A 13,425-nucleotide genomic window follows, 5' to 3' on the forward strand; every position below is an offset into this window, starting at 1 on the left:
TGTCTATGGTAAACTTTCTAGATAAACTAGTATGTTTTGTGTACTGGCTTTTGTACGTCCTTCGACCTTTTAAGAGACTGCCTTGTCTATTTTTTTCTTTTCATTCTTCCTCTAAATTGTTTTTGTCTATTAGACAGACTGCCTGAATATTCCCAGTATTAGTAAAAACCCAAGTTCATTTTGAGGAAGTTTTTTGGCCATTCTATCATCTGCTCATTTAAAAATTAAACTTTTAGTAAAATGCACATGAATTTCCTTACAATGCTTACTTGAGAAAGAATAAAGTATATTTGAGATGCTTGTTACATAAGAATAATTTTAAATGTTTTATTTTTCTTCCAATAAAGAAATATACTAAAGTGAGGGAAGAGTTCTAAATGTCCATCAAAGCAAATGGCCAAAAAAACTGAACAGTTTTCCATGCACATGTATTTTTGGTTCACAGTTCAGTTAGGTGATAATAAAGAGCTTTTAAAGGCATTGCTACAGAATTCAGGCTATATAGGACATTAATAAAACATAAAGGAAAGTACTGAGAATGCTGTGAAGGACAAAATTGTAAAAATAATCCAGAAAAATTGAAGTATAATAGTAAGAAATAATAAATGTTATCCATATGCAATAGAAGATCAATTAATAAGAAGCTAGGGGAAAAAAGCTGTTAGAAATTTTTTTGTCTACCACTTTTCTCTTTAGTTTAGTAAAACCAAAAATGAAATTACTAACAGGCTTCCCATACTGTATAGATTTTTTTTAACCACAGTTTAATATTAAAGATAAAAAAATCAAGAAGTTAAGCTAAATTACTTTCACAGACAATTTAAACTGTTTCAGGACAAAGACCATATGTTGAACTTATTTTTAAACTCTTCTGTTTTAACTGCTTTGCAGATAATAAACATTCAATAAGGTGAACTTATAATAACAGAAGCATTTTCAAACATGTTTCATCAGTTGCAATAAACAATATAATCAGTACAAAAGCACCTTTCCATTTCCTGAAAAACACTTTCTCTCATGTGTCAGATGTTCACTTCTGGAGTCAATTTATTTATAGTAAAAATCTAATTTAATTGTTAGTATGAATTCCAAAGGTATAGAAAATAAAATTTTCTAGAAACTATCTGATTTCAGTATCCCAAACTAAACAAAATAAAGTTTAATAGAAATTAATCTAATTTTTTCAAAGCTATCCACACCAGTGTGTTCACATTATAATATCTAGCATTTTCATTTTTAAATATAAAATATAGATTCACCAGTGGAATAAACTATCCTATAAATTCTTGCAATATAACATTTACTGAACCTTACTTACCTTCCCCAAATTCATTTAAAATAACTGCTACTCTTTTACTATGTTGCTCTGTCAAAATATAGTTCAGAAGTGTTGTCTTCCCAGCACCTATAAAATACATGTTTTAAATAACAAAATTCAAAGACTAATTTTAAAGGCACAAAACAGATATAAAGAGTCCTAATGTTTTTAAGAATTTGTGTGCTATTTCTCATATACTGGGTAATTTGTATTACCTTTTAATTCTATTTTTCCATGAACTTTTTGAAGTAACTTTGTATTATTTAACTATATGATAGAAGGTTCTAGAGGAAAAGATTAAGCACCCTTTGTAAACTATTACAAAATGCTTCATGTAGACATAAAATTTTGCAAATATTCACAAATACTCCTTGAATCACACAGTGTTATTTAACATAATATGACAAAAATAATGTGACTTCTTCATAACATAATAAACATAAAGGCATCTAAAGTTTCTATTAAACAAGGAATTACTGAAGTAATGGATTCCAAGGAATAAAGTATTCATGAAGTTTATAAAACATAAAATATTTAAATCCTTTTACATGATGACAATGTTTCTGGACCAAGAATATAAGGCTTACCTCCCTAAAATTTACATATAAAGACTTATCTTTTATTCTAACATCCAACATTAACCAGACACAAATATGGCTACTTTTAGTATGCTTAAAACAATCTATAAAATTGATTTTATGAAATAGGAAATGAAGTTACAAAGTGTTAACAATGGACAGAATATTCAGTATTTAAAGACAAATTCATAGAGCTACACTAGCTTTATCCAGTAGGTGGCATATTAAATCTAATATATTCTACTCAAGTAGAAGAAAAACATTTGTCTTATGAACCGTACATACTAAAGTTTATAAAGGAAATAAAAAGAAAACCCTAACTGCATAGTAGTGTAGTTCAACTGTATAAATACATCATTTATTTATCCGTTTTTCTGTTGGTGGATATTCCAGTTGTTTTCAGCGTTTTTGCTATTACAAACAGTGCTGCTAAAAACTTTTACACATAGCTTGTACATGTGTATCTTCCGAAATATATTTGCAAGTTTCTAGGGTATAACTAGGAGGGATTTACTGAGAATGGGGTTCTAACATCTTCAACATTTTAAGGTTATATTCCTTTCAAAGCTTTTGAAGAGATAAAGGCTTATGTTTAGAGTGCTTTAGGAAGATCATATCACAAAAGTGTGAAGTATAGAATGGAAGGGACAGACTAAAAAGACAAGGCAATGAGGAAATATTTAAACCCAGTCCAAGTGTGAGATAGAGGCCCTGAACATGTGTTGCACAGGGCAGTGACAGGAAAGTTGAAAAGGAAGGGGTGGATGTACGAAACTTTCTAACAGAATTACTAGGGCTTAACATTTAACCATATTATGAAGAAAAAGACTTTAAGACATATGAGAGGTCCTCAAAAAATTCATGGAAAATGCATATTATGGAAAAACTACGCACAGATTGCAAAATTTTTTTGCACCAAAATAAATTCGTACTAACTTGTTATAAACATGCCTGAATCTAGAATCTAGCTTGAGGCACTAAGAAGGAAAGACAGTTTGAAAAGAGCCTCTATACTTTCTGTATCAATTCTGCCACAACTGAAGAAAGAACAAACATCAAATTTATAGTGAAGCTTGGGTGGCAGAATGATAAAGTCACTAACGCTTTATGAAAAGTTTATGGGAACAATGTCCCAAAGAAATTAGCAGTTGACAAATGGATAACCCATTTTAAGAGGATATTGAAGATGAAGCGTGCAGCAGCAGACCATCCACGTCAATTTGCAAGGAAAAAATTAACCTTGTTTGTGCCCTAACTGGAGAGGACCAATGATTAACAGCAGAAATAATAGCCAACCCCATAGACATCTTGACTGGTTCAGCTTACACACTTCTGACTGAAAAACTAAAGTTGAGCAAACTTTCCACTCGATGGGTGCCAAAACTGTTGCACTCAGATCAGCTGCAGACAAGAGCAGATCTTTCAAAGGAAATTTTAAACAAGTGGGATCAAGATCCTGGTGCATTTCTTCAAAGAATTATAACAGCAGATGAAACATGGCTTTACCAGTATGATACTGAAGACAAAGCACAATCAAAGCCATGTCTACCAAGAGGTAGAAGTGGTCCAGTCAAAGCAAAAGCAGACCAATCAAGAGCAAATGTCATGGCAACAGTTTTTGAGATGCTCAAGGCATTTTGTTTGTTGACTTTCTGGAGGGCCAAAGAACAATAACATCTGCTTATTACGAGAGTGTTTTCAGAAAGTTAGCCAAACAAAGCTTTAGCAGAAAAACATCTGGGAAAGCTTCACCAGAGTCCTTTTCCATCATCGCAATGCTCCTTCTTATTCCTCTTATCAAACAGCAACAATTCTCTGAGAGTTTCAGTGGGAAATCATTAGACATCCACCCTTACAGTCCTGATTTGGCTCCTTCTGACTTCTTTTGGTTTCCTAATCTTAAAAAAATCTTTAAAGGACACCTATTTTTCTTCAGTTAATAATGTAAAAATGTTGCATTGACGTGGTTAAATTTCCAGGACCCTCAGTTCTTTAAGGATGGACTAAATGGCTGGTATTATCACATGCAAAAGTGTCTTAAACTTGATGGAGCTTATATTGAGAAATAAAGTTTATATTTTTATCTTTTAATTCCATTTATCCATGAACTTTCTGTAGTTCTCTCATAGTTCATTCATTCAAAAGTATGTACTATGGACCAGCTTTATGCTGGGTCTTAGTGAAAACAACTGAACACAGCAAAGACAGTCTCTGCCTTTGTGGAACTTACAAATATTAAGGGAAGAGGGGATAGATGAGAATTCAGCTGAATAAGGAGGCAATTATGTCACAGGATGATACATTCAATAGGAGATGTACAAGATGCTATGCAGAAGGTAAGAGGGACATCCACCTAGAGGAGAAACAGTAAGAAAAAAAGTATCCCAATGGCTTAAAATACCTGGCACCTTTAAGAAGTAAAATTCGTTCAACATGCTGGGCCACAGTTTGGCAGGCTGAAGGGGTTAGCAAGAGCCAGATCATACAGGTCCTTGTAACTCATGTTAGGGAATCTGAACTTCAGTCCAAATGGAAGCCACTGAGGAGGCGACACAACGGATTGACATTTATAAAGATCATTAGGGCTAATATAGAGAATATACTGAAGGGCAGCAAGACTAGTTAGGAAGCTTTCAAAGTATTCCAGGTGGTTGGGATCAAAGGAGCAGAAAGATTTTGAGGGGACGGTAAGATATTAAATTTTGAACATGTTAAGTTTGAGATGGCCGTAAAACACCAACATAGAAAGCAAATGGGTGTGAAGCTAAAAGATGGGGGAGGAGGGAGTTTAGAAAAAAGCCAGAGAAACAGCTAAAAAAAAAAAAAAAAAAATCAGAAAAAAAAAAACATAATAGAAGAGAAAATGGTCAAGAATGAGTAAAAGTATCCCCTAGATTCAGCAACAAGAAGGTTACTGGCATTATTTCTCAGTTCTGAGCTTCAGACTATTATCTCCAATGCTCTACTGATCTACTAGTGAGCAAACTGGGGAAAGCCAGAGGGGCAAGTCTGAAGTATACTGTCTGGACAAGAAATGTGCTCAACTTCTCAGTAGAGCAGCCTCTGAATAATAGTGGGGAAATACCAAAAATCAATTCCTTTATAAAATTAGTCCTGAGTAAAAATGGGAAATGGGAATAAACAGAATAAACTTACAATCTAACAACACGAAAAAATGCAGACACCAAAGACTTAATTCTTATTTTTGTATAAAAGGACCTCAGGTGTTCGAAGTCCCTACTTGTCTCTAGCAGCATCTAGCAATGGTATTATTTCCCTGAAATAGTATCACTTTATTTACATTTCTTATATAGTTATGTATTTATTCTAGCCCTTTTATTTAGCTGTAAGACTTTAAAATAATATTTCTTAAACTTTTCTAATAAGGAACCTCTAGTGTAAACGCATAAACTGTCCTTCAGGAAACTGTACCATGTTCACAAATCTGTGGTTTCAAATATCCCTGTGCACTCCTGAATGTCCTCCGTTTGGGAACTAGTCTAGGAGGATGGAGATTTTATTCTTACTCTTTCTGCCACCGTGCTTTGCAAACAGACCTCAAAAAAAAATGTCTGGAAGAGTTTGGCTCGTAGGGAATCTACTGAGGAATGCCCCAGGTGTGTAGAGCATTTTACAGACAGGATATCCTTTAATAGCAACAGACTTATAAGGTAGGCGTTCCCTGCCCCATTTTGCAGATAAGGTCAGACAGGTGACCGCTATTATTTCCGTTTTCACGTGAGGTGGATGAGCTTCAGAAAGGTAAGATAACTTGTCAGAGGTCATGCGGATAATTAGGGGGAGAGTCCGGGCTTCAAAGCCTTGTTTCAAAGGCTAACTTTCGAACTCTCTTGAGAAATGTATCTATCGCAGAAGGATCTGGGCATCATTAAACCCCCGAAATGAGAGACAACCCATATGAGGAGCAAGTGACCCAGCCCCTACCTCAAAGACCTTTGCTCTCGGCCAGGAGATCCCAGTGCCTAAGGAGAAGAGGCACCGACAGCCCCCAAAATCCCAGGATACCAGAGTTCACGTCATTTTCTGACCGGGATTGTTAGTTACCTAAATACCCGGTGATAATTGTGACTGGGATCTTGGAGCCGGGGTCAGACTTTTCCTCCTCCTCTCCTTGCATCGTCTCAATGGGAACCAATTCAGGACAGTCCTCCTCCGCATGCTCCTCTTCCTCATCCACAGCTCCTAAAGCCTGTAACATCCCGTCCTACAACACGCCTCTCCCTCAGCTCAAGAGTCGGCTGCAAAGACGCCGAGCCGCCGCCGCGTACGCTGAACTCGCCACACCAGGCCCGAGTCTGACGTCATCACTCAGCGACGCGAACCAGACTACCTGGGCTCCGGCTGAGGACCTCTTTGCCGTTGGCCACGCCTCCCAGAGAGCTGGACACGCCCCTCAGGGAGCTGAGCACGCCCCCAGGGCGTGTTCTCTGAACCTAAAGGAGGCTGCGCGGTGCTGTTGGGGCACCTTGACCGGCCCCGCCCTGAAGCTGTCAATGTCTAGCGTCTTCAGCCTTGATAGGCCAAGCTGGTTGGAACCTGGAGTGGGTGGCCTGACCTAAACAGTTACCACATAGATTTTTTTCACGTTGACAGTTTTTAGTCTCATTTTTTTTTTAAATGTTGTTTTAATTCATAGAGGAAAGAATGGAAGCTTATAACAGTACAATGTTTACTGTAATCTTTTTACCTGAAGGATAACCAGTGAAACTTTTTTTATGGTTACATATTGTAAATGTGTATCTAAATTTTTCCAATGCACATGCGTTACTTTTATTTATTTTTCTTTCTCATTATTTACTTGGACCTTAGGTAACCTGAGTTCATTAATTATTCATTGGTTCATGGTACTCTGTCACCACTAATCCGTGGATAGCTCTCCTTTATATTTGTATATGTTTGTAGTAAACCCCGTTGACCTCATCCCTAACCCAAGAACATTATCAATAAGTTACAACTACCTATGTGCTGCTCCTCTATTCCAACACGCAGCCTCTCGCCTAGGATAGTAACCACAATCATGAAATATTTCGCTTTTTCCTTTTAGTTTTGTCACATATACATGTACTTAGATAATATGTTGCTTAATTGTACTTGTTTTTGAACTTCGTAGAAAGAAGTTCATACAATACATAATCTCCTGGGGATTGCTATTTTTTTTTTAACTCCACTGCTGTATTATAGGCTATTGTGTGGCTATACTCGTACAATTTATTTATCCAATTCTTGTCAATAGTTTTCAGGTTTTGCTCTTATGAACAGGCCTGCAATGAATATTTTTCCTGGTGTACATGTGCTCAAGTTTCTCTTAGATGTCTATGTAAAAGGAGAGTTGCTAGGTCTCAGGTTATATAAATGTTACACTTTACAAGAAAATGCACAATTATTTTTTCAAAATGATTGTACAAATTCATACATTTCCCAACAATGTGTGAGGGATCTGATTGATACGTCAGTATTATCAGACAATTTTTTATCAACCGGTTGAGTACAAAATAATACTTCATCGTGTCTTACTTTGCATTTTCTTGATTAAACAAGGTTGAGCATCTCTTCATGTATTTTGGCTGTATTTAATTCTCAGAAGACCCCTATGAACTATTGTTATCCCCCTTTTAAACATGAGGCATAAAGAGTATAAATTACATGGCCAAGTTAGGTCATAAAATCTATCTGATGCAAAGCCATATTTTTACTCTATCCAGATGCCATATTTTTACTCTATCCTTTCTTCCTTCTCTGAAATTCCGCATAAAATATATCATGTCTATTTCTTTAGTTCTACTGATGTGAATATATATCTTGAAACTATTGTCTGGTGTAACTATCACATCTATTACAAAATACAGCTAAGGAAGAGAGTTCCAGGAGTGCAAATGAGCTTTTTCATCATACTCATACCTACAGTCGGCCTGAGAAATCAAGAATTGAATGCTTTGCTAGCTCTGACACTGTAATCAGCAACTGGCTAAGAGAGAAAATGAAGCAAATACCTGGAACCTGCTGGTTGAGTTCACTTTGCTCTACCAGAGGAGAGAAGCTCTTTGGGCAGCCCAAAATAGGTAATATTAAGGCCTCAACACAATGATTCATGAACTTGTTGGGTTCAGGAATGCCATGGAATATTGGGGGTTTTTGGCTTCCTAAAGGAAGGAGTAACATCAGACCCATAGGCATCGCACTATTCACTTACTGACCGTTCAGTACCGCGCTACTGCCTAAACAGAAGCGATTACAGCCCTGCCACCTTCTTTTACACATCTTTCAAGTAAGTTCTTGCAGATTTCTTTAAATGGGTCTGGCTGAATGTTATACTAAAATCTCTTTTCTCTCACAAAGAACAACCTGTGTCCCATAAGGCCAGCTGTCAAGGTGGCCAACAAGCATTGCTGGAACAGTATGGAGCCTCGGTCAGAGCAAAGGAGTTGTACCCCAAATGTCCATCAACTGATGGATAAGCAAAATGTAAAGAATAGATAAACAAAATGTGATATATATACATACAATGGTAAATTATTTGGCAGTAAATAGGAACGAAGTACTGATAGCTCCTACGAGATAAATAAATCTTTAAAACATTAGGCTAAGTGAAAAAAGCCACTCACAAAAGACCACATTTTGTTTGATTCCGTTTATACAAAGTATCCAGAATAGGCAAATCTATAGAGACAGAAAGTGGATTATTGGTTGCCAGAAGCAGCAGGTCAGGGAGTGACTGCTAATAGGTACATGTTTCTTTTGGGGGTGAGGAAAATTTCTAAAATTGATTATGGTGATGTTAGCACAACTCTGTGAATATACTAAAAACAATTGAGTTGTACACTTTAAATTGGTGATTTGTCTCATATGTGAACTTTTATATCAAAAAAGCTGCTATTTTTTAAAAAAGTTAAAGGCCCATCTGTACATCAAAATGTGGGGGTGCCAGTGTGCATTTGTAGGGAGGCACTGCCTTTGGGAGCTTCAAATCCTGACTTCTGGTAGGAGTATAAATATCACAGCTTCACAAAGTGTGTCCCTTAGTCTATTTCCATATTCCTCATCAATAAAATACCTATTGATGGATTCTGTGAAGTACTGCCACTTTCTTTGCTGTATCTGGTGACTGGACAGAATTTAGCAAGCAGGCATTTCAAAGGGCAAGGGTTTTGATTTATTCACATATACGACTCGTATTCTCAGCTTCCCCTGGATAGCTGGGTAGGACTTTCTTACTGCGAACACAGGAATTATCAATTTTATCTCTTCTGAGTGAGCTTTCATTATTGTTTAATTCAAATGCCTTTTAAAATAAGCTAAAAATTTCTTAAGTACACATATAATATGGTAGAATCTATTAAGAGTTTCTAAGGTAACTTAACACTTCCTCCTCATTTAGCTTTGCTATTTTGTTTACTCTCATTCACTTTGTGGCAAAATAACAACAATAATAACAATAATGATAATGTATTGAGCACATTAAATGCATTATCTTATTTAACTCTCTGTCTAGGTACATGACCATGCTAGTTGTCGGGCTCTTTTACCTGCCAGTAATCTTGTACCGACTGGGCTGATGGTCGAGCTAAGGCTGGGTCTGGAGCCCACAGACCCCTCAAGCCCATTCACAGACTGGGTCACAAACCCTTCACATGCCAGGCTGAGTCCCCAGACCCCTCAGATGCCAGGCTGGGTCACTAGACCCCTTACACGCAGGTCTATGAGCTAGATAACTGGCCGAAAGGTCCTTGGAAGCTGTAGGTTGGAAAGCATGGTTGTGCTGACACTTGCTGCCGCAGGCAGTAAATGCCAGCCAAGGTGGCGTGCCGGGCAGATGCACTTACTTCACCCCCCCTACACACACACACACACACACACACACGCGCGCGCGCGCGCACACACACACACACACACACACACACACACACACACACACACACAATGTTTACTGAACCATCCCCAACTGGCCCTGAGGTGAGGGGAGCCTGATTAAATTATTCTATTTTTCCAACCCTCTCCAAGTTAAATACTGTTTGTATACCCATTTTATAGATGAGGAAACTGAGGCTTAGAAAAGTTAGATATCTTGCTCAAGGTCATACAATCAGTAAATGGCAGTCCTGGGGCCCAATGCAGATCTGCCTGACACTCAGTTCCACACTCTTCTAAACCAGGGATCTGCAAACTTTTTCTGTAAAGCCCAGCAGTAAACATTTTAGGCTTTACAGGCCAAAAAGCAAATTTGAGAACATGGTATAGGTACTCATATAATGAGAGAAAACAAATTTCTACAAACTTGAAATTTGAATGTCACATAATTTTCACGTCATGAAATAATAGTCTTTTAATTTTTTCAATCTATTAAAAGTGTAAAATCCATTCTAAGCTTGCAGGCTATGCAAAAAAGGCAGCAGGCCATACTTTGCCGACTCCTAACATAATGTACTGTTTTCTTAAGCTGAATTTAAAAAAATTTTGCAAAAATAGATCATCCTTGCTATTTTAAACTCAGTTTGTAAATAATTCACCATTGCAACAACCCTGTGACCTCCAAGGATTAGGTACCACAGTTACCAAAGTACTAATATTCAGAGGAAGGTCTAGAACTGAGAAGTTCGAACTATTTCTTCAAGGGCCCTGGCACCTAGCCTGGGAGAGACCTAATTTAGGCAACACTTGAGTCTTTACGTTGTAGAGGGAGCCCTCATAGGTGGAAGCAGAGCAGAGCCGATCAGCTCTCAGGCTGTCTGGATTCCAGCAGCTCAGCTTTGTGACAATAACCCTGCCACATGCCCTTTGGCACAATTCCCTACTACTCCCTTCTGCTTCATTTTTTTCTTCCTTGAATAGTTGTTAGTTGCCATAAGAAAAAGTAAGGACTTTAGCTATATCCAAATCAGAGGAAAGCTAAAAATAATGCCAACTAGGTTTTGTGTTTTTGTTTTTGTTTTTTCTCATGTTTGCAACTTCCTGCAAAGGAAAGAACACACTAGTGACTAGTTCAGAGAAAAGGAAACTGAGAGTTTCAAAATTAACCTAGTTCCTCTTATCTAACTGTGGCAAATACATTTTTAAAATATTTTTAAAATGCTTGATGTTCATCAGTTTACTTGATACTTTTCATTAGGTGCCCACCAACTTGTTGGAAACATATCTGAAAGGCCAAAGGTCAGTGGCTTTTATTCTTGTGACTGCTTTAGTTAAGGTAAAATATCAATATTCATGTATGATATAGTCCTCTGTTAAGATATACAACCATTGTAAGGACATGAAATAATATTCTCTCTCCAGAATACCGAAGGTGGCTGGCAGATGAAAGATGCACATTTCAGTATTTTGTTTTTTTTTAAGGGGGTCTGACTTTAATTTCAAAGGCTGTTGGTAATTTCGTTTGAATTCATTATCTTTAGCAGTTAAACCATGCTATTAATAAATCTTAGCTTACAATTCAGCCACTTGTAAATCAGCTTCCCACAAAATTTTTTTAACAAAGAAAACACTATTCAAAGCCCACAGGCTGACCAACTTGAGTGGTGCACTATTCTCTCTAAAATATACTATCAGGCAAGGAGTGAGGATTGAGTAAAACCAAAATAAATGTTGTGCAGTGATTTATGTTGTAATAGTTTAGGAGACAATCTTAATAATATGCTCTTTTATTACCAATAGAAATTTAAAACTGACCTCTGTAGCTTTATTTAAGTTTCACTTTCTAATTGTTACGGTTTTAGAGAAGTGTATTCCAAAATTCACAGGCACCTGCTCATGAGTTCTTAAATGTATATAAAGATAGAAATAAATGAAACATCTCCAATCTTTCTTTCTCTTACTATTCCCCCAAATTCCCTCAGAGAGTATTTAATTGCACTTAACTGAAATGCTATGCTATTGGCAAAGCCAGGTCTTCCTGGCTCCAAGACCAATGTCTTTTGATTGCCATAGCTCTGTCTCTCAATCTGTTAGTCACTGTCTCAGTCCCTTTGTGCTGCTATAACAAAATACCTGAGACTGAATAATTTATAAATAATAGAAATTTATTTCTCATAGTTCTGGGCACTGTGAAGTCCAAGATCAAGGTGCCAACAGCTCTGGTGTCTGGTGAGGACCCATTCTCTGCTTCTTAGATGGTGTCTTGAACTTTATGTCCTCCAGAGGAGATGAACACTTTGTCCTCACCCAGCGGAAGGGATGGAATGGCCAAGATCTGAACAGCTCCCTTCTTGTGCCTTTTTTATAAGAGCATTAATCCCATTCATGAGAGCTCCACCTTCATGATTCACTTCCTAAAGGTCCCACGTCTTAATACGATCACATAGGTGATTGAATTTCAACACATGAATCTTGAGGGGACACGTTCAGATCATATCAGTCACTACAATTTCACTTACAGAGATAGACTAACAAATTCTTTCCTTAGATTGGCTTACTTCTTTTCCTCTTATTTAATGTTTCCTTTTCGTCCTTGAGTCTCAGTGTATGCTGCTGCCAATACATGGCAGCACATATTTTCAAGTGGCCCAGACACTTCCTTACCTTCATCTTAATCACATTATCCTTCTTTAGGGAACTTCCTTGAAATCAGTGTTCTCCAGCACACATACTCCTTCTACAAATAACTTTACATTATTTTAGTGGTCTTTCCAAAGTATGTCTATAAAAAGTTGAAAGTTCCTGAATTATGGACAATTCTTTCCCTTCTCTAATGATAGCAGAACCCTAGTTTTTAAGATAGGTGCATGCACTGAAGAGATGAAGACTGCATTTCCCAGTCTACTCTGCAACTAGACGTGGCCATGTAAGGAAGTTCTGGCTCAAGAGATAGGTGCAGAAGTGTCGTGTGTGAGCTTCATAGGGCCTAGCATCTTTCTTCATTTCTTCTTTCGTGCTGCCTGGAATGCAGGAGTGATAGTTGGAACGCCTCTTGGCTACTGAGGATGAGAGCCACATCCTGGTGGGGGTGGACCAGGGACCCGGAAACATCCTACACACTGAGGACTTCATGGAGTAGAGCTGCAGGAGAGGGAAATGAACTTTTATATTGTTTAAATATCTGTTTATGCTACTGAAACTAATCTTAACCAATACAGGGTTTTATTTGGTTAATTGTTTTAAAAATAATATAAATAATACCTGAATGTATTGTAATTATAAATAATTCAAACAGTACAGAAGTATTAAGGTAAAAAGTGGGGTCTCTTTTACTAACCTCAGTTTCACTGCCCTTCACTGATATTACATAACCACTGTGAGCAATTCAATGTACATTAATCCAGATTTTTTTGGTCCAGTACTATCTTTGTTGCTGCCATGTTAGATTTTTTTTTATGCATTCGTATACATATGTAGCTTTTCTTTTGCATATAAATAGGAACATACATAGGCTTTGTTTGGAACTTGCTTTCTTCACTTGACAATATGAACTGATAATTTTTCCTTCTCACTAGAGTTAGAACTACATCATTCATTTTTCTAACCACTTCATGGTATTTGATAATAGAGATACATTAAAATATTTCATCATATCTTTGAAAG

General features: G+C 37.0%; 1 protein-coding gene across 3 annotated transcripts in view; it reads right to left on the minus strand.

The window, feature by feature from the left end:
* Positions 1–6,197, minus strand: part of LOC134364391 (zinc-regulated GTPase metalloprotein activator 1A) — a 43,368-nt gene extending 37,171 nt beyond the window's left edge. For 2 of the 3 annotated variants that reach the window (XM_063080289.1, XM_063080288.1), the window contains exons 1-2: positions 5,962–6,197; positions 1,319–1,405 (exon numbers count right to left, since the gene is read on the minus strand). In XM_063080289.1, the coding sequence (XP_062936359.1) occupies positions 1,319–1,405; positions 5,962–6,115 (241 nt within the window). In that variant the 5' untranslated portion in view covers positions 6,116–6,197. The remainder of the gene's footprint in view (positions 1–1,318; positions 1,406–5,961) is intronic. The other variant, XM_063080290.1, reaches the window with a different exon arrangement.
* Between the last annotated feature and the right edge of the window lie 7,228 nt (positions 6,198–13,425).

This window comes from Cynocephalus volans, chromosome 16 (genome assembly GCF_027409185.1).
Source record: "Cynocephalus volans isolate mCynVol1 chromosome 16, mCynVol1.pri, whole genome shotgun sequence".
NCBI lineage: Eukaryota > Metazoa > Chordata > Mammalia > Dermoptera > Cynocephalidae > Cynocephalus > Cynocephalus volans.